Source organism: Salpingoeca rosetta (genome assembly GCF_000188695.1).
Source record: "Salpingoeca rosetta unplaced genomic scaffold supercont1.5, whole genome shotgun sequence".
Taxonomy (NCBI): Eukaryota; class Choanoflagellata; order Craspedida; family Salpingoecidae; genus Salpingoeca; species Salpingoeca rosetta.
Window position 1 is genome coordinate 1802806 of NW_004754929.1, and position 20000 is coordinate 1822805.

The 20000-nt window shown below is 54.6% G+C and overlaps 7 protein-coding genes across 7 annotated transcripts in view; 4 read left to right on the top strand and 3 right to left on the bottom strand.

The window, feature by feature from the left end:
* Nucleotides 1-805: 805 nt before the first annotated feature.
* PTSG_02464 (uncharacterized protein) lies at nt 806-2785 on the top strand (the record flags this gene model as incomplete). Its single annotated transcript, XM_004996899.1, has 3 exons — nt 806-999; nt 1326-1403; nt 1630-2785. The coding sequence occupies 3 exons, from the start codon at nt 806-808 to the stop codon at nt 2783-2785; spliced, it is 1428 nt and encodes a 475-aa protein (XP_004996956.1).
* Nucleotides 2786-3726: 941 nt separating this feature from the next.
* On the top strand, nt 3727-5901 carry PTSG_02465 (EF-hand domain-containing protein D2). The gene is made up of 5 exons (XM_004996900.1): nt 3727-3959; nt 4313-4387; nt 4563-4655; nt 4903-5103; nt 5439-5901. The coding sequence occupies exons 1-5, from the start codon at nt 3804-3806 to the stop codon at nt 5472-5474; spliced, it is 561 nt and encodes a 186-aa protein (XP_004996957.1). The 5' UTR covers nt 3727-3803; the 3' UTR covers nt 5475-5901.
* PTSG_02466 (30S ribosomal protein S15) lies at nt 5806-7472 on the bottom strand. The gene is made up of 4 exons (XM_004996901.1): nt 7010-7472; nt 6715-6771; nt 6404-6531; nt 5806-6138 (listed from the first exon to the last, which is right to left on the bottom strand). Exons 1-4 carry the CDS (start codon nt 7418-7420, stop codon nt 6012-6014), a joined length of 723 nt encoding a protein of 240 aa, XP_004996958.1. The 5' UTR covers nt 7421-7472; the 3' UTR covers nt 5806-6011.
* Nucleotides 7473-7479: 7 nt separating this feature from the next.
* On the top strand, nt 7480-9343 carry PTSG_02467 (uncharacterized protein). The gene is made up of 4 exons (XM_004996902.1): nt 7480-7602; nt 7878-7946; nt 8247-8362; nt 8768-9343. Exons 1-4 carry the CDS (start codon nt 7554-7556, stop codon nt 8930-8932), a joined length of 399 nt encoding a protein of 132 aa, XP_004996959.1. The 5' UTR covers nt 7480-7553; the 3' UTR covers nt 8933-9343.
* Nucleotides 9344-9547: 204 nt separating this feature from the next.
* On the bottom strand, nt 9548-13496 carry PTSG_02468 (uncharacterized protein; the record flags this gene model as incomplete). The annotated part of the gene is made up of 5 exons (XM_004996903.1): nt 9548-9754; nt 10202-10408; nt 10801-11109; nt 11518-11677; nt 11962-13496. The coding sequence occupies 5 exons, from the start codon at nt 13494-13496 to the stop codon at nt 9548-9550; spliced, it is 2418 nt and encodes an 805-aa protein (XP_004996960.1).
* Nucleotides 13497-13656: 160 nt separating this feature from the next.
* PTSG_02469 (uncharacterized protein) lies at nt 13657-16980 on the top strand (the record flags this gene model as incomplete). Its single annotated transcript, XM_004996904.1, has 12 exons — nt 13657-13824; nt 13951-14009; nt 14350-14412; nt 14559-14627; nt 14899-14998; nt 15146-15236; nt 15434-15498; nt 15715-15843; nt 16064-16126; nt 16278-16369; nt 16541-16628; nt 16870-16980. 12 exons carry the CDS (start codon nt 13657-13659, stop codon nt 16978-16980), a joined length of 1098 nt encoding a protein of 365 aa, XP_004996961.1.
* Nucleotides 16981-17864: 884 nt separating this feature from the next.
* Nucleotides 17865-20000, bottom strand: part of PTSG_02470 (uncharacterized protein) — a gene marked incomplete at its 3' end in the record, with an annotated part of 9563 nt that continues 7427 nt past the window's right edge. Inside the window, exons 23-28 of the mRNA XM_004996905.1 lie at nt 19808-20000; nt 18987-19380; nt 18697-18822; nt 18446-18487; nt 18123-18191; nt 17865-17927 (exon numbers count right to left, since the gene is read on the bottom strand). The exon at nt 19808-20000 is cut by the window's right edge and continues 223 nt beyond it. Of these exons, the coding sequence (XP_004996962.1) occupies nt 17865-17927; nt 18123-18191; nt 18446-18487; nt 18697-18822; nt 18987-19380; nt 19808-20000 (887 nt within the window). The remainder of the gene's footprint in view (nt 17928-18122; nt 18192-18445; nt 18488-18696; nt 18823-18986; nt 19381-19807) is intronic.

Sequence of the window (20000 nt, forward strand, 5' to 3'; positions counted from 1 at the left end):
TTCCTCGCCACAGTTGATTCGCCTGTTGTGCGATGCGCTGCAACGAAGGATTAAACACGTGCACACCCAACTGCGAGCGACCCCTTTTTTGACGGAGATTGAGCCAGCATCACACTCCTGCGCATGGAGAGAGCGAAAGGTGGGGGGGGCCACCAATGTCAGTGCCTGCGTGTGTGTGTGGGGGGGGGGGGGGACGGGGGTTGTATCGTTCTGCCGCGCCATCATCCCACACCACACGTTCAAATCAAGAAGGGACATGGTGCAAGAAAAAAATTGGTCCAGGGAAAACCAATAGCACACAAGTTGGCTTTGCTGTTTGTTGGTTGTGTGTGTTTGTTTTGTTTTTGCTTGCTTGTGAGCCACAGATTCGCCCCCAAGCGCCCCACAGCACAGCAAAGCACAGCGCCGAAGGTGTTGCTCCTCTTTCCTCGGTGTCAGCGTTGTGGGCGCATGCGTCACATGCACGCGAGCTGCGAGCAACGATAGCGTGCATTGCTTGACCAGCAACCAACGGCGTGGGAAAGGAGAAGAACGGAGAGGGAGACATCAACAGCAACAAGGCTGCCAGCGCTCAGTTCACATAACAAGGACAAGAGCACACACAAACACACACACACACACACAAACACACACACACACTCACACACACACACACACACACACACACACACACAAACACACACACACACACACACACACACACACACACACACACACACACACACACACACACACACACACACACACACACACACACACACACACACACACACACACACAGCTTTCCCAAGCGACCCCATCCATCATGGAATGGATGAAGGCTGTGCTGAGGAAAGGGCCAAGCCCGACCTCGGACACACCACCTGCGCCGACAGAGGATGAACTCGTTCAAGATGAGGAAGGGTATCCCGTGATCCTGTCCACGGAGCGGGAGTTCCTTGCCTCTCAAGGCCTGATGATTGGCCAAAACGGCGCCGCCCTTTACCACGGCACCACAAGGTCCCATCAACCACTTGTGCTGTCCTGTGTCTGTGTTGTGTGTCTTGTGTGTGCGTGCGTGTGTGTCTGTGTGTCTGCGTGTGTATCTGTGTCTGTGTGTGTCTGTGTCTGTGCGTCTGTCTGTGTGTGTGTGTGTCTTATGTCTGTGTATGTGTGTCTTGTGTCTTTACCTGTGTATGCGTCTGCCTGTGTGTGTGTATGTGTCTGTGTCTGTGTCTGTCTGCCTGCCTGTCCGTACGTGTACATCGGCGCCAACAGAAAGGCGGGCATCACTCACCAATGCTCTCTTGCACATGCCTCTCATGCATACATCGATCTACATACAGTCCGCCAAAGTACTACGACTTTTTGTACAAACTTCCCACAGGCATCAACATGGATCGTGGCGGCTTTGGTCATGCAAGGTACCGTAGATGCTGTTCCAGCACACGCACACATTTATCTCAACACACAACACACACACGCACACAATCCGCATATGTACACACAACACACACACACACACACATACACATGTACACACAACACACAACACACATGTACACACATATGTACACATACATGTGTACACACGACACGTGCGCAGTCTTATGGTGGTGATCTTGCACTCGTCGCGTGATTCGTGTCCAGGGATGGAACCAACTTTGGGGCGGTATTCGATGGCGTGACGGCGGGGGGCCGTGTGAACGCATACGCAGCGCAGGCGTTTGCAGAATACGCGTTGCGATGGCTTGCTGTACACAAGCATCGTCTGCACCAGATAGAGGGCGAGCGGCTGCATCAGGAAGTGCACAACCTCTTCCGACAGTGCATCGCCAAGGAAAACAACCCTGGCGGAAACATGCAGGCGGAGGGCGGCAGCGCAACAGGCGTCATTGCCAGCTGTCACCGCACGCAACGCGGCCGCCTCATGCTTGTTGGCGCCACCATCGGTGATGCCTCCGCCATTGTTGTCGACCCGGACGGCGGGTGTCGCATCGTGTCGCGGTACCAGCGCTCGTGCGCAAGCGCCAAGGACACGGGCGGGCAGCTCACCATGTGCATGGGCGTGCACGGCGATATCAACACCTTCTCCGAACCGCTGACGGAGCAGAGCATCGTCATCCTCACCACAGACGGGTTCACGGACAACATCCTGCAGTCTGACTTCTCCAACATCATTGACGTGATCCTGCGTGCGCCGTACTTTGACGACGACCCAGCCATGCGCACCTCCGTTGACAGCGACCTTTCCCGCCTGCCAGACCTTCGCGAGCTGCGCCAGCTTGTCGGCCGTCTTGAGAGCCTCGACTCTGTGCCCTGCCGCTCCATGGTCGTGCGCGTGTCAAACTACCTCAAGTGGGTGACGCGGGCGCTGCACGCGCGGGAACAGGACTTTTACGCGTTGCAGATTGAGATGCGCGACACAACGGAGGCGTTACTACAGAAGCAGGCGGAGCTGAAGAGGAGGAAAGCTGCAAGGCTGGAGCAAGATGGGGCGGATGCAGGGGCTGGCACGGGCGCCGCCGACAATGCTGATGGTGCTGGTGATTGCACGGGTGATGGTGGCGCGGATCAGCGGATGAACGGGGAGAGGATAAACGGCCACGCCGGTGGCGATGGTGGTGATGGTGGTGATGGTGGTGGTGAGATTGCAGCTGAGGAAGCTGAGGTGCAGCGAATGCAAGAGAAGATCAAGAGTCTTGAGGTGGACTGTGCGCGCCTGCGACAACAGCAGAAGCGACACCGTGTCGCGGGGAAGACAGACGATGCCCTCATTGTTGCTCTACGGCCCGTCTGGCTTTAATTGTTCGTATGTGTATGTGTCTGTGTCTGTGTGTGTCTATGTGTCTGTGTGTCTGTTTGCAAGTCAATGTGTACCTCCATACAAGTTCATTTGTGTTCGTGTGTCTGTTGCCCCCTTCACCCTTTATCTGCCAGCCAATCCTCTGTGGCATTGCCTTGTTCTTGTTGCGGCTGTGTGGTCTACATCTGGGATGTATCACGCTCCTCTACCCCCCCCAGCCTCTTTCCCCCACTCATTCTTCTCCCAGCCCCCTCCCACCTTCTTCTTCACCCTCACCCAAAGCCTTTGTTTTTTTTTTTTTTTTTCTTGTGTTCCCCTGTGCACTTGCGCGTGTTATCCTCCCAAGCAACGCCGTTGTTCCCTCTCTTCTTGTGTTTGTGTGAATGTGCACAGCACTGTGCTTGTTTTGTTGCAGCGGCCTGTCGTGCCTCCCCCTCCCCCTCCCCCTCCCCCTAAACTCTCGCTCTTTTCCCCGCTCTTTGTCCTTCGTTCCGTGTGCCTTTCTGCTTTGCTTGCCTTGAGTATGTGAGGGCGCACTTGTACACAACTTGCCGTCCTACTTGGCCGTGTCCCCCATCCGTCCGTCCCTTCACCTGTCATGTCACATCTCACCACGTCACATCATTCACTACCGACACATTGCGCGCACCACCATGCATCATCGTCTGCTTGCTTCTCTTGTCTGCCCTTTCATCCTTTCATGCGTCGTCCTTTGTTGCTTGTCCTCTTGTATTGTGTGTGTGTGTGTGTGTGTGTCTCAATTCAGTGTGTATGTGTCGCTTGCTCTGCTGTGACCCCTTGCGTTACCCTCATCCAATACAGCCAGACAGCCGGCCAGCCAGGGAGCAAAGACAAGGAGAGGGCGTGTGTGTGTGTGTGTGTGTGTGTTTGTGTGTGTGTGTTTGTGTGTGTGTGTTTGTGTGTGTGTGTGTATTTGCATTCTTTTGTGCCGCACACAAAACAGCTCAGCACCACCAACACAAACAACAAGCAAGAAGTGAAGCAAGAAGCAGGCACCATGTCTGAGCTCGCAGACAAGCTGGCGCGCCGCGCACGCATCAACGAGGGCGGTGAGAAGCCTGCCATGGCAAGCTCCTCGCGCTTCAACCCATATGTGGAGTTCCCGGACATGACCCGCAAGGAAATCAAGGAGTACGAGAAGATGTTCAAGAAGGTGGGCTGTGTGTGTGTGTCTGTGTGTGTCTGTGTGTGTCTGTGTTTGTCTGTGTGTGTGTCTGTATGTGTGTGTGTGTGTGTGTGTCTGTGTGTGTGTGTCTGTGTGTGTGTGTCTGTGTGTGTGTGTCTGTGCATGTGTGTGTGTGTCTGTGTGTGTCTGTCTGTGTGTGTCTGTCTGTGTGTGTCTGTCTGTGTGTGTGTCTGTGCGCTTGTCTGAGATATGGGTTCACTGAGATTATCATGCGTGGAGATGATGGTGCGTGCGCGCCCACTAAACAACATACTCACTCACTGACGTTCACTCACACACGTACACGTGCGCTACTCCTGCTGTTTACATCTCAACCACAGTACGACACGAGCCGGGACGGCTTCATTGACCTGATGGAGCTCAAGTACATGATGGAGAAGCTTGAACACCCACAGGTGAGACAACCTGACAAGATGCCTGTAGCCGCGCACAAGTGCCCCTCCCACCTCAGCTGCACGCCCTCCCGTTCCTCCTTGCCACTGCTGTCATGCACGCGTGTGCACTGCTCCTGCCCCTGACCGTGCTGCTGCTGCTGCTCTCGTTGTGCTTGACGCTGTGTCCTGTTGGCAGACCCACGTTGCCTTGAAGGCGATGATCTCAGAGGTTGACGAGGACAACGATGGACAGATCAGCTTCCGCGAGTTCCTCCTCATCTTCCACAAGGTAATCAGCAGTCCCACATGTGCTGGGGGCGCGCCCGTATCTGTCTTCTCAGCTGTGCAGCACCGCAGCCTCGTGTGTACTGTCAACACTGCGGATCATTCATGTGCTATTGCTGTTGGTTGTTGTTGCTGTTGAGTGTTGGTTGTTGCTGCTGGCTGTTGGTGTGTTGGTTGTGCTGCTAGCTGTTGGTTGTTGCTGCTGTTCCACCCACTCACGCATACACAACACACACACACACACGTGGCAGGCTGCGCGCGGAGAGCTGCAGGCAGAGGGCCTGTCGCAGATTGCAGACTCTGTGGATGTGTCGGAGGTTGGTGCCAAGGGTGCTGCATCCTTCTTCGAGTCACTCGCAGCAAAGCAGGCGCAAGCAAACAAGTTTGAGGAGGAGATCAAGGCGGAGCAAGAGGAGAAGAAGCGCGAAGCAGAACTCGCCCGCAAACGCAAGGTGCGAGCCCTGTGTCTATGTGTGTGTGTCTGTGCTGTGTGTCTGAGCTGTGTGTCTGTGCTGTGTCTGTCTGTCTGTCTGTCTGTGTCTGTGGCTGTGGCTGTGTCTGTGTCTGTGTCTGTCTGTCTGCCTATCCCTTGTTTATACATCTGCCTGTACATCTGTCTCTACAGCTGCCTGTACATCTGTGTCTACATCTGTCTTTACATCTGTGTCTACAGCTGCCTGTACATCTGTGTCTACAGCTGTCTGTACACTCCGACGCACCTCTGCCCAAACCGCACAAACACCGAAGTCACACTCATGCTCCACCACTTTCACCCCATTTTTACCAGGAGGAGTTCAAGAAGAAGTTTTCCAACTTCCAGTGACATGTGATGCCCTCACTGCCGCGTGCACACCACCGCATATCACCGCACATCCCAAACCCACCGTGTCTTGCTTTTGCTTGCATTGCTTGATTGATTGGCCTTGTGCTTGCCCCTGCTCTCTACCCGCACACACTCTCCACATGCCCTTTGCCCTTGTACCATTTGTACCTGTACAAGTTTCCTTGCAACTTTCCTTGTGTTTGAATGGCTGCCACCCCGTGCCTGTCTGTACACCCGTCATCCTCTCCCGCCACCGCTGCTGTTGCACGGTGTCCACCTCTTTCCGTGTCCTATCATTGAATGACCACGTGGATCTTTGACTGCTGAGCTGTTGCATTGTCGCATGAATGTATTCACTTTGGCATGCTTACATTGCCAACACACACACAAGCACACACAGACACAAGCACATACAAACACAGCATGCACACAATATGACGTGCAGCAACACACATGCACGTCCATTCGCGCCCAACACCCGCCAGCCACTTCACCAACCACCACCAACACTGTCTTTGTCTCTCTCCCACCCCACGTCTACCTAAGCCCCGCCACGGGCCGGATGTTGAGTGTCTGCAGCACTTCGAGATAGCGGGGGAAGTCCTTGCGCTTGAGGTATTGCAGCAGCTTGCGCCGCTTCTGCACCATTGCCAGCAGCCCGCGCCTGATGACCCAAAAAAGGAAGGTTGAGGGGTGACATGGGGAAAGAGTTAGGATTACATGGCCCAACGGGGAAGAGGATGCAATAAGCATGGTGAGGTGACAGCGACAATCGGTTGCCTTGGACGCGGTGTCTACACAGTTCACCACCCACTTGCTTGCTTACACAATTCTGACGATTGCCTGCCCCTCCTCTCACCCCCCACGCCCTCCACGCCCTCCATTCCCTCCGCACCCTTACAGCACCATCGTGTTGTTTTTTCTCTTACCGCCCGTGGTTGTCCTTTCTGTGCTTCTGGAAGTGGGGGATGAGTGATTGGATGCGGGCAGTCAGAGCAGCCACCTGCGCAGCCGTCGAGCCGACGTTGCCATCGCGGCCCTCAACCTTGTTAATTGCCTGCGAGAGCACGTTCGGACAAGGCAACAGATGTTGGAGGTGAGGGTGGGTGGGCGTCAAGACTCAACAACTTGCAACCAAGCTTCAACACAGCAGCCGCCGCCGCGCACGTGGGCGAGAACACAGCACTGCACGCAAGGCGGGCATCGCAATGAACTTCAAGGAGTTGGATGCACTGCTCACCTGCTGGATGCGCAACTTTGTCAGCTCTGCTTGCGATGCAAAGCTGGCATGGAATGTCTGCACAGTAGCACAGCAGTGCATGAGAACCGTGACACAAACGCAAGCAACCACAGCCAGCCAGATATCACATACATGAACCACGGCACACACACACACACACGCACACACACACACACCTACAAACGCACGTGTGACTGACTGCACAGACGTATGGCGTTCAAACACAATACATCGCACATCAACACGCTGAGAGATGTACAGTTCTGTGCATGTGAAACGGCACGGCACGACACACCTGTGCGACAATGGCGTCTGCGCCGCACTCCACCAGCGCGTCCTTGTAGTGGCGAGAAAATTGTTGCGGGTCCTCAAAGTCCGGATGAGACAGCCAATCAAGGTCTGTGTTACTTGCTTCTGCATCGAGACTGCTCACATCCACGTTGACCACGCGGTCGAGCACAGGGTCGCTCTCGCTATCCGTCTTCCCTGGCACAGCACACGAGTTGGACGTGTGCATGCGAGCGACACGTGAGGGCACATGCCACTTGCATGCTCGCGCCAGTGCTGCTGGTGCCGCAGCTGTGAGGGTTCTCCTGTAAGAGGGTGGAGCCACGCACGACCCCGCTGCCCTGGCTCCAGTACCGAGGTGAAGCGCATGGGACCGAGGCACCACGGCACCCACCACCCGCTGCACACGCTGCATCATCGCCGCTGTTGCTCTGCCTTCTTCCCGTGCGTGAGGTGTTGATAATTGGCGGTGTTGTTCGCAAATCTTCACGACTCACAACTTCGCTCACCGCCAACAACAACCAGCAGCAACCAACAACAACCACACCACCATGTCCCTGCCACCGACGGCCACCGCTTCCCTAGTGGAGGAAGTCGACAGTGAGTCTTGTGTCGCTGCGCATGCATATGCATGCGTGTGCGTGTGTGTGTGTGTGTGTGTGTGTGTGTGTGTGTGTATGCGTATGTGTGTGTGTGTCTGTGTTTGTGCATGCGTATGTCTGTGTGTGTCTGTGTGCTTGCTACGGGACGGAAGTGCCCGTTGGTCGTCAGTTCGACACACCCATCTCCATGACTTGCGTTGATCTCGCTCACGCCGATGCCTTCACTTGTACGTGTGTGTGTGTGCGTGCATGTGTGTGCGTTCTTTTGCCTAGAATGCCTCATCTGCGTGCTACGGGATGGAAGAAAGTTGATTGGTTACCTTCGCACCGTCGATCAATTCGGTGCGCCGAGTGGAACAATCTGTGTGTGTGTGTGTGCGTGTGTGTGTGTGTGTGTGCATGGGCACCAATGAGAATGCAAAGGTGCTCGTGTACACTAAATGCAGTGCACAGCACCTTGTATACGGTCCGGTGAATCCAACTTGACTGCCTCAAACACGTGCGCACCCGTGCAAATACACACACACACTCATTTGCGTTTGCACAAGCCAACATACTGTCGGCAGTCCCTGTATCGAGCGTACCTTTAAATCTTTGCCCGTCCACCTGCTAATATATGCACTGCTTGCTCTGTGACACCAGCCAACCTTGTGTTCCAGGATGCAGTTGAGCGCATTTACGTGGATGACTATTACGGGGATATCCAGCAAGGCATTGTCATTGTACGCGGAGAGAACGTTGTTCTGCTGGGCGAACTGGTGCGTCTCAGAACCGCATGCGTCACCGCATCTATCACATCATGCACCGCTGGCTGCATTGCTCTCCCAGCATCTACTTATTGGCCGGTGAAACCACATCACCACCCTCAGGCCTTTCTTGACTGTCTCACATTTGCCGATTTAGTTTACCAACTGCTTGATGTTTGTTGCTTGCTTTCTCTCACCGTATCGCAAACACACACACTCACACACACGCATACACACACACGCACACACACCCTCTCTCGTGCACACACACACACACACACACACACACACACACACACACACACACACACACACACACACACACACGCACACACATGAACACATACACACACTCCCTCTATCGTATGTACACAAACACTCGCACACGCATTTACTCTCACGCACATTCGTTTGCAGGATGCTGAGAGTGCACAGAACAGCAAGTTGACGCGGGTGAGTGCGGCGGACATTCTGCAGAGGAAACAAGTACAGCTTGAGGAGAGGAAGAAGAGCGAGCAGGAGGAGAGGCAACGGCGACTGACAATGCAGCGTGAACAGCCAGATATTGTCGATGACTTTTAGGCAGTGCGTGTACCTCTCGTGTGTGTCTCTGTGTGTGTTTGTCCGTCTGTTTGTGTGTGTGTGTGTGTGCTTGTGCATCTGTGTGCGTTGCTGTCGGCTTCTCTCCTTTGTTACGATACCTGGCTCGTTCTGCTGTTGTTCGCACACATGTGTTTAAACGTCTGTTCTGTCCTCGTGTGTACGTGTGTGCATGTGTGTGCGTGTATGTGTGTGTGTGTGTCGTCGGTGTGAGCAGCTGCGTGTTCAGTGGCGCTCGTGCGCCCACGAACTTGTATTGTTGCATGCGCGCGCGCTTCGTGCCATGCCGTTTGCCATTCATCGTGTCATGTAACTTGTGGAATATTTGGCCACGTGTCACGCAACACGCGCGAGCCAGTGAACATCATTACGAGAAAAAGCAAAGAAAAGGAACCAGCCAGACGGGAAAGGGCCGGAAGAAGAAGTAACACACGTCTCGAGTCGTGATGTGTCTCGTCACATCCTATCACATCACACTGCACATCACGGGTAACACGGATCAAGTGAAGCGTGTAACACCCACACGCCACGATATGAAACCTCCCCCCCCCCCTCCAACACAAACACATCACCACCACCACCACCACCGCTGCTTGACTATGCAATGCGTGGCTGGAGCAGCAGCACAGCCAACATGACCGCGATGGAGGCGCCAGGAACAAGCATGTCGTTGATGAGGTGGTACCAGTTGGTGGCAGAACCAGGCACGCGCCACTCCATGTGCGCAAATGCGCGGGACACGGCGGTGATGGCCTCTGTATCGATGTGGTGCAATGCACGCGACACACCCTGCGACAGCAGCCACTGTTGATTGGTGTTTGATGTTTGGGAGGGTGGGACGCATTGGGATGGTGAGGTGGGTGTCAGTGTTGGCGTGGAAGTGCGGTGAAATCACAACGTGGTAGTGCAGTTAAAAACAGCACGGAATTGGGTCGAACAGCATGCATGCATCAAGACATGAGCAAACAAGCAACATAACCGCAAAGGCACTTGCACACACACTCAAATCACACACACGCACACACACACACACACTCTCTCTCTCTTTGACACAAAGGTACTCTCACACACGCTCACACACTCTCAGAACACACACACACACACACACACACACACACACACTCTCTCTCTCTCTCTCTCTCTCTCTCTCTCTCTCTCTCTCTCTCTCTCTCTCTCTCTCTCTCTCTCTCTCTCTCTCTCTCTCTCTCTCTTACACTCAGGCAACCAAGCAAGCTTGACGAGTCAGCTGACCTCGTGAACAAACCACCAGACGGTGTCCAGGGCGAACGCAATTGCAAGCGGGATAATCAGGTGTTGCACAATGGCGAGACCGTACAACAGCGTGATGACGGCAGCAGTCGCCATGAGCGTGACAGACGCAAGCTTCGTGCCAAACAGCACAAGCGTCGCTGCGTTGCCAATGAGAAGTGCAAGTGCGAGCACAAGACTCGCGTAGCCCTGATGGTGACAAGTGAGTTGGCGAGGTGGATGTGAGTCGTTGGAGGTGAATCATTGGTGGTGCAGATGGTGGTAAGGCGGTGATCCAGCAGGGACTGAACGTATCAACATTTCCAGTCCCAAAAAGTGACCCAGACAAAACTCACACTTCCGTACACACAAACATCCACATACAACAACATACACACACACACAAACACACGCACGCACACACAACAACATCCACACACACACACACACAACACACACAACACACACACAACACACACACAACATCCACACACACACGCACACAACACACAACACACAAACACACACAACAACATCCGCACACACACACGCACAAACACACGTACGCACAACTTCAGCTACAATTGCAGCAATCCTGCCACCTTGCACGTGATGATGGTGTTGCAGATGACGAGTTTGATGACGTCTGCAATGACGTTCGTGAGGATGTCAGGATCGCCGAGCATGCGGTATGCAGCGCGCACGTACGAGGTCGTGCCAGCATGATGTAATGGGTGCGCTGGGCATGCGGAAGCATTTGCCTGCTGCTGCGCGAACCAGTGGTTCCATGATGAAATGATGTACACGGCGACGGCAATCACCAGCTGCAGGTACGCAATGCGCACCACGTGCTGGTGATGTGTCGTGCGCATGCGCGCTTGCTGCGCCTCCACCTCTTGCTTATGCGTCGCCTGTATGTGTACGTGTGTGTGTGTGTGTGTGTGTGTGTGTGTGTGTGTGTGTGTGTGTGTGTGTGTGTGTGTGTGTTTGTTGGCGGGTGGTGCCGGTAATGGAGGTGTGGATGAGTAACAACAAACACACACACACACACACCAACAACAACAACAACAACAACAACAACAACAACAACAACAACAACAACAACAACAACAACAACAACAACAACAACAACAACAACAACAACAACAACAACAACAACAACAACAACAACAACAACAACAACAACAACAACAACAACAACAACAACAAGAATAACAAAACAAAAAGGTGTGTATGCACCCGACCTCACCACCACCACCACCACCACCACCACCATCATCATCATCATCATGGTCGTTGTAGTCATCATCATTGCGTACCCTGATCTCGGCCCGCATCCTGTTGAGCTTTGCTGCCAGCTTTGCCTGCACCTCCTCCTGTCTGCGCTGCATTCTGCGTTCCTCCTGTTCGTACCGCGAGCGGTGCTCCTCTGCTCGCTGCTTCAGGTCTTCCGCATGCCGCTGCTGCTCCTGGTGGCTCCTGCACGCACGCACAGTGCAAATGGAATGGAGGAGCGATGGGGGGAGCGATGGGGGGGGTGAGTGGTTTCGTGTGAAATGTGTGTTCCAGTTAGGCATCGCACAAATGCGCAAGCGGTTGAAGACACAACGCAACAGCATGAATGCACGAACATGATACACACGAGCACATACACACACACACACATGTTCGCACACGCACACACGCACGAAACACACACACACACGCACACACGCGCGCACAAAACACAAACATACACACACAGAGAGCACCACATGACGCACTTCCACAGCTCGAGAACAAAGTCTGCCTGCTGCTGTGCGAGCTGCCTGAGACGGGCAGCCACCTGCTCCACCTCAAGCTGCGACGCTCCATCGCGTGTCATCGTCTGCACAATGCCAATCAATTGGTCGCCTCGAAGCACGCCGCCGCCATATCCACCACCGCCGCCACCACCGCTGCTGCTGCTGCTGCTGGCATTGGTGGTGTGTGATTTGTGTGACACAGCAACCGCGTGCGTCTCAGCATGGGTCGTTGTCGTGGTTGTCGATTCAGTGCCGTCAAAAGCAACACCGTCGGCTGAACGTGTGTGAATGCTTTCCACGTCTTCTTCGTCTTCTTCATCGCTAATCTCCTCAATCGTTGGCTGGTCACCATCACTACCACCAGCATCGCCATGAACGTGGCCACCACCGCCACTGCCCTGACCACCACCATGTGCCACACCACCACCGCCACTGCCCTGACCACCACCATGTGCCACACCGCCACTGCCACTGCCGAGAGCACGGTGCCCCTCCCCGTCCGTGCGACCCAGCAGCCGGTGCATTTCGTTGAAGAACACGTCCTTCTCGCGTGTGGTTGTCTCTCGAATCACGTCATCGGCCTCATGCAACAGCTGCGCCTGTGTTGCGCGTCGGAGCGACTGGTTCAGCAGCGACAGCCGCTTGCTCGGGTCTGTTGTTGCCGCCGCCCGCTGGCGAAGGTCTGACACAGCCGCCTTGTCCAGCAGCACCGCCTCTCGCGCGTCAATCATCTCGCGGAGGTCCTTGAGGTCGGCGTGCGTGGTGAAGCGCAGCAGCGCCTGCAGCTGCTCGCCGTTGTCCTTGGCCAGCGGATACGCGGTGCGAAGCACGTTCTCCAGCAGCGACAGCGCGTGGCTGCGGACCTCTTTCACGGCAGCCTGCATCGCCTCATCGCCCCGGTTGCAGATCACGCTGTCCACGGCTTCCACCGCCTTCTGCAGATGCTGCGCGTGGGCCACGAGGGAGTCGAATGTCGTCGTGCCCGCGGCTGCCTCGGCTTGCACACCCTCGTCAACGCGGCGCAGGCGCTCCTGCAGGTTGCTCAGCTGCTTGTTGGCCTGCACGACTTGAAGGTTGCGGCGCTTGTGCGCGGCGTAGAACAGGAGAAGGAAGCCGCAGCTGACACACACCACAGCGGCAATATGCTGCCACTCCCACTGCAGGTCCACTGCGGCTTGCTTGTCGCTGCCAGAAGGCCTCGCATCACTGCCGCTGTCACTGCCGTGGTTGTCCGTCTCGCTGGATCCGACGTCGGGAGCCACGCCCTGCCGCTGTCGGAGGGCTTGCATGCGCTGCAGGATGGCGTTGGCCTTCTTGTCCTCGATAATGCCGGCGGTGCGGTGATTTTCCTTTGCTTTGGCCCTGTTTGATCTGGCGTGTCCGCTGCTGCGGCCTGGCCCTTCTTCTGGGCCTGGAGGTGCTCCCTCCCCATTCTGCTTCGCCGTCATCTGCTCGTCCCACGCACCGTCATCAGCAGCTGCAGTGGGGGTGGTGTCCCCGGCTTTTGTCGGCATTTCTGCTTCTGCCTGCATGCGCGCTATTACCGCTGACGAACTGGCGGTGCACACTCCAGGAGATGCACACGCACACTCATCCAACGACGATGCGCAAACGGGTGTGTCAGCATCGGGCCCAGAGAAGTCAGGCAACTCCTCCCATGCACCCCCTGCTTCCATGCTCGTGCGTTGCTCCCCTCCGTCTTCGCCAACCACAGCACCGACTCTGGACGTTGCACGCACGGCGCCTTCATCTCCAAGCGTTGTCGACACAACCGCCAACACCACCGCCACCACAACAACACCACCAACAACACAAGCCTTCTTCGTCATCATCGTTGTCCGTGTCAGACTCAGTGAAGAAAACTAATGCATATCTTCTCTCAATCCTCCACAATACCCTGCATTCGCCAGCTTGCTTGTCTCCACTCCTTGCTTGCTTGTTTTGTGTTTGTTGTCCTTCCGTCCTCAGCTGTCCGCTGCACCACCGTCACAGACCAACAAGACCAAACTCACTGACCCCAAGATCATGTGCGTGTGCGACCCATCGTTAGGGGCATCGAGCTGCCGTGTTGCTTGTTCGTGTGTGTGTGTGTGCGTGTGTGTGTGTGTGTGTGTGCGTGCGTGTGTGTGTGCGTGCGTGTGTGTGTGCGTGCGTGTGTGTGTGCGTGCATGTGTGTGTGTGTGTGTGTGTGTGTGTGTGTGTGTGTGTGTGTGTGTGTGTGTGTGTGTGTGTGTGTGTGTGTGTGTTCGTTGCCCTGTCACAAACGCCACCACCACCACCACCACCACTACCACCACCACGACTACCACTACCACTGAGGCAATCGTTCATGACTGACGTTTGAGGCTATGCGCTGTTGACTGGCAGGACATCCACGACACAGGACGACAGTGAGGAGGCATGGACCAACGCTGTCCTCCAGGCTGTACCGTACGTGTGATGCGTGTGCGTGGTTTTTGTGGGTGGGGGGTTTCGTGTGACTGAAGTACACAGCGTCAGCGCGTGAACACACGCCCGACCAGCACTGTAGCTGGTGCTCACGATGCACGGTTTGTGTGCTGGTTGCCATCCCAAAGGTGGTACCATCCTGCAACAGATCGGCATCTGGCGGAAGTCATGTTGTTGGACAACGGCGTCAGTGGAAGGTACACAAGACCCGTGGGATCATGTCATCACCTTCACACGCTCACACACATACATACATTGAGTCGCAGGCGATCACAAACACATCTCTCACTCACACATACTCACACTCACATACTCTTACGCACCTCACTCACTCACTCACTCTCTCACTCACAAACACACATGTACACACATGCACACACACACACACGCACACACACACGCACACACATACGCACGCTCACATACATGTGTTCATGCATCCTGGCGCAATTGATTTGATCCTTGCAGCTATTTGCTTCGCAAGAGCTCGAGTGCACGTGGCTACGTGATGTCTGTGCGCTGTCAGTCTTCAGTACAACACTTTGAAGTGTCGCCTTGTCCCGACGGGGTACGTTCTTGGCGTTGCCATGCCACCCGCCTTGACTTTGCCCACCACGAGATCTTGATCGTACCTCCCTGCATTGACACCAACGCAGCGCACACCTGCATATCCTGCACACATTCACGCCATGCACGCCCATGAACGTGTTTACAGAAGTCGTATCGCTTGGGATCGCGGGAGTTCAGCACGCTGGAGGAGTTTGTGCAACACGTGGCTGCCAAACCAGCCCTCAAAGGCGTATCAGGTACAGCAACCATTCACTGCCTCTGCTTGCATTCGTGTGTGTGTGTGTGTGTGTGTGTGTGTGTGTGTGTGTGTGTGTGTGTGTGTGTTGGAGTTGCAGCAGCGATGCCTGTCCCTCATCTTCTGCGAATTAACCCACTGCTGACACGTGAAGGGTCTGTTATCTCTGCATGCATGCGCGCGTGTGTGATATTGCAGGCTTTGTCACGGTGTTGGAGACACCATACAACCGCGTGACGTCAGAGGAAAAGAACTTTGCACAAGTGCGTCCTGTGATTGTGCTGCACGTGTTCTGTAATAAATGTCCTGCCTTGAAAGCCCGAATCGCCACAATATGCACGCCCACCTTTCATCCATCTCGTGTGTGTGTGTTTTCTTGTGCGACCGCTCATGCTCTGTGTTCGTGTGTGTGTGTGTGTGTGTGCACATGTGCATGTGTGTTGTTTTGGGCACACGTTCACGCTCTGTATGTCTGACAGATAGCAAAACCCATTGGCGGGGAGGCGCATCGATTTGTACAGACGCGCAGGGAACCGGACGAGCCCCAGCGGTCACTTGCCAGCGGTGCACGCGAGGGATACCTGGTCAAGCGCGGCAGGGTCGTCAAGGTAGGTGTGTGTGTGTGTGTGTGTGTGTGTGTGTGTGTGTGTGTGTGTGTGTGTGTGTGTGTGTGTGTGTGTATGTATGTGGGTACGTGTGCGTGTGTGGGGGGAAGGGGAGGGTCTTGGAGGCATTCGTGCCCTGCTTGCTTGGGTGTGATTGCTAACAATTTTGCTGTTTGTCTTTGGACCCTGACATGTGTGGTCTCACCTGCCACACCAATTACAGAACTTGAAGGAGAGGTGGTTTGTGGTCGATTCAACCAACTTTGCATACTTCAAATCCCAACAGGTGCGTGTGTGTGCGTGTGTGTGCGTGTGTGGACGCGCGACGAACTCACAGCTGTACGACAATTGTTGATGTCATCGTCTCCACATGTGCTCACTCTTCCCTCCCACACCGCGCCTACACCACCATCACTACCATCCTGCACAAACATCAGACACCGCAAGCCATTCGCACAATCCCGCTCAACCTCGCAGAAAATGTCATTCCGACGATTGATGCGCCGCGACCAGACCTCTTCGGCTTCGGGTGAGCTGCTCTGTGTCTGTGTCTGTGTCTGTGTCTGTGTGTCTGTGTCTCTGTCTGTGTGTGTGTCTGTGTCTCTGTGTGTGTCTGTCTGGGCCATTGCTTGTTCTTTGTTTTCTGCTTCTTTCTTTCCCATGCGCTCACATTGTAAACGAATCTACGCTGCTGTTGCAGGATTGCGTTTCCCAAGCGAACCTTTCGTCTCTTTGCACACACCCTCCAAGACAGGAAGACATGGGTGGAATTCCTGCAGTGGGCGCTGGTAAGCAGCAACACGTTGTGCCTCTGTGTGTGTGTATGTGTGTGTATGTGTGTATGTGTGTGTGTGTGTGTGTGTGTGTGTGTGCAACGTTGTTGCTTGTGGTCTTCTTCCTCCGTTCGCACTGGCACAAATGCATTTCCTGAAATACACACTCTCGGACACTCGCACACTCACGCACTCACACTCACTCACACACTCACACTCACACTCACTCACACACACGCGCGCACAATAACCGCAGAAGGCGAGCAAGTCTGGGGAGTCGGGTGGGAGCCGGTACGTGTCCCTGCAGCCGCTTTTGGACGAGCAGCAGACGGCAGCGGAGGACCAAGACGATCAGGCTGACGACTGACGACATGCACGCAAATTTGCATTGACACGCGAATCTCTGTGATGGGCTTTTGATGAGTGCACGCATATGTGCGTGACAGAGAGTGATTGCTTATGCTCATGCGTGTGTGCGTGCGTGCGGGTGTGTTAAGAGAATGAATGCGTATGGTTACGCTCGCGTGTGTGTGTGTGTTTGTGTGTGTGTGTGTGAGTGTGTGTGTGTGTGTGTGTGAGTGAGTGAGAGAGTATTTGTTCTCTGTGTGTCCAGATGCCTTGTGCTGTTTATGCAACTTGACTGAAATGATTTGATGATGGTGACGTGTGACGCCTTTGCAGACAACAATTAACATCCTCGAGAATCCGTTCAATGTGTCACTTGTGTACATTCAAGCAACAAAAGAAGAAGGGGTGGGGACAACGCTGTGGTGGTATTCAATAACCAAACTAGCACAGAGCAAGAGATCAGCAGTCCACTGTGGTATTCATTCACACAGAGAAAAGGGGGGGGGGGTAACCGAGATGGAAGCGGGGTAAAGATGGCACCATGTCGACAGAAGGCACTCGTCAAAGAAAGCAAAGGTGTCCCACTTTGTGCGATTATGGTCGTACGTGCATGCAAGACATGGTATCATGACTGAAACAAGCAAGTAAGCTGCTGAGGGGGAAGAAAACAACAAAACACAGGGTAAGGTGTGGATTTGATGCACCACATCAAATAGAAAAACATACATGCAACAAAAAACAACACCAAGTCAACAATATGAAACGGCACGCACACACACACACACACACACACGCACACACACACACACACACACACACACACACACACACACACACACACACATACGCACAGTGTACAAGTGTGTGGGTGTTCCTTTCAAGTGCACACAGCGTCTGCAGCCATCACATTGGAACATAGCTGGAGCGTGCTGTGCCGTGCCCAAGCGTTAAAGGCTCGTTCGGTTTCTGCCACCCAGTAACACAAATACAAACGCAGACGCACACGCACACAGCACAGGCACACAGGCATTGTACATGACGTGAGTGTCGACATTGTGATGGTGTCCTCCATTCATGGGAACAAAACATTGAAAACACATGCAAGCACATACAAACTTGCACGCATGCGAGCACAGGCAAGCACGCAGTTGTCGAACGCACGTCTGCGTATTGCTCGTCGAGGGCAATGGAGGTGCGACGCGTACGAGAGCGCATAGCTCGAAACGACGCCTGCAAAACCAACCAATCGCACAGACACACGCACATACATCATGAGGATAAGCGCAACGCTAGACATCAAGGCCATGTGCGCAAGAAGCGCGCGCACATGTACGCTCAGATGCGCGCACACTTCCACACTTCCACACTTCCACACACACACACACACACACACACACACACACACACACACACACACACACACACACACACACACACACACACACACTTACACACACACACGTACGCACGGCTGCTCGCATCACCTTTCTTGGGGGATCGCGGAGAAGGTCTTGATATTTGTCCGCCTAAAACAGCCACACAAATGTAGTGACAGGGAGAAAAGACAGTGAGATGAATGAGACAAAGAGTCATAATTTGAATGCGTTGTATTGCGTCTGCTATGGATCCTTGAACCATTTCACATCGTCCACACACACACACACACACACACACACACATACACACACACGCATGCACAATAGTGAGCGAAGCAAGGACGGCCGCGTGTGGATACCGTGGCTGTGCTGGGCTTGTCCCGATCTGTGCCTTGCAACACGCGGAAGCGGGTGTCCTGCACAACGAGCTTTGACTGCCATTCCTGTTTCTCACGGCTCCTGGCTTCTGACTCGTCATCATGTGACTGTACACATGGAACACCGGGTCGTGACCGCAAAGTGAGACTTGGCATTGGGGCAAAACACATCGGGGTGCAAGTTGTGATAAACGTGAACATGCGTGCACGACCGCACACAACACACACACACACACACACACACACACACACACACACACACACACACGCACCGTGAAGATTTGCGATGGAGTGGAGGGCACGTGACCGGGGACAGAGGAGGTGCGACGCGACTGCACACGCATGTCCTTATGGCGCTCCTGCCACGGAAGTGGATTCCTGTCAAACGTGAGTTTCGCGCGGTTGACGAGTGACTCATCATACTCCTCTGGCTCCCGGATCGTGCTGACGGTTGGGCGGCTCAGGTCCACGCTGACGCGCGTGTTGGTGTCAAAGCCATTGCGTGTGCGGAAGCGGCGCTCAGATGCACGGCGCTCCTTCTGTTGGTGTGCGCACGTGGTCGGTTGTGTGTGGGTGTGTGGGGGGGGGTGTGGGTGTGTGGGTGTGTGTAGGTGTGGGTGTGGGTGCGTGGATTGGTGAGAGACAGGCAGAGAGAGAGAGAGAGAGCTCATTTCAGGAGAAGCACGTTGAGTGATTGCATGGAATACAAGCGCACACAACACACCACACACACACGCATGCATCTACACGCAAACACACACATGCTCTCTCTTCCTTTCTCTCATCAGCACACACACATCTGTCCCAGCACTCGCTCACACAACCACACACACGCACTCTCACACCACAACCCTAGTTCACGCACACCCTCGACTGCCACGGCTCTCCACGCTCTGCCATTCGCACCTTCTGAGCCGCCTCTGGGCTGTCGGCCACGGAGAACGAATTGTTGACGTGGTGCGTGTCGCTGTATGAGAACAGGCCCTTTCCGCCGTGGCGCTCAATCAGCGTGTGCTTGAGGTGTTCCCGTGCAAGCACAGACGTGTTTCGCCTCATGCTGCTGTAGTGGTGGTGTTCGTCCGGCACGTAGTACAGCACATTCTCGGCCTGGCTGGCGCGCGTGGCGTGGTTCATCTGCGACTGCCTGCGCACAGCCTGGATGTTGGATGTCATGTAATCCAACGGCTCGCGTGGCGTCTGCCTCCGCTTCTCAAACTCGGGGTTGGCCATGTCCAGTGGCGGTTTGATGACGGGCCGGTAGCGTGCGCGTGTGTCCGTTGCGCGTG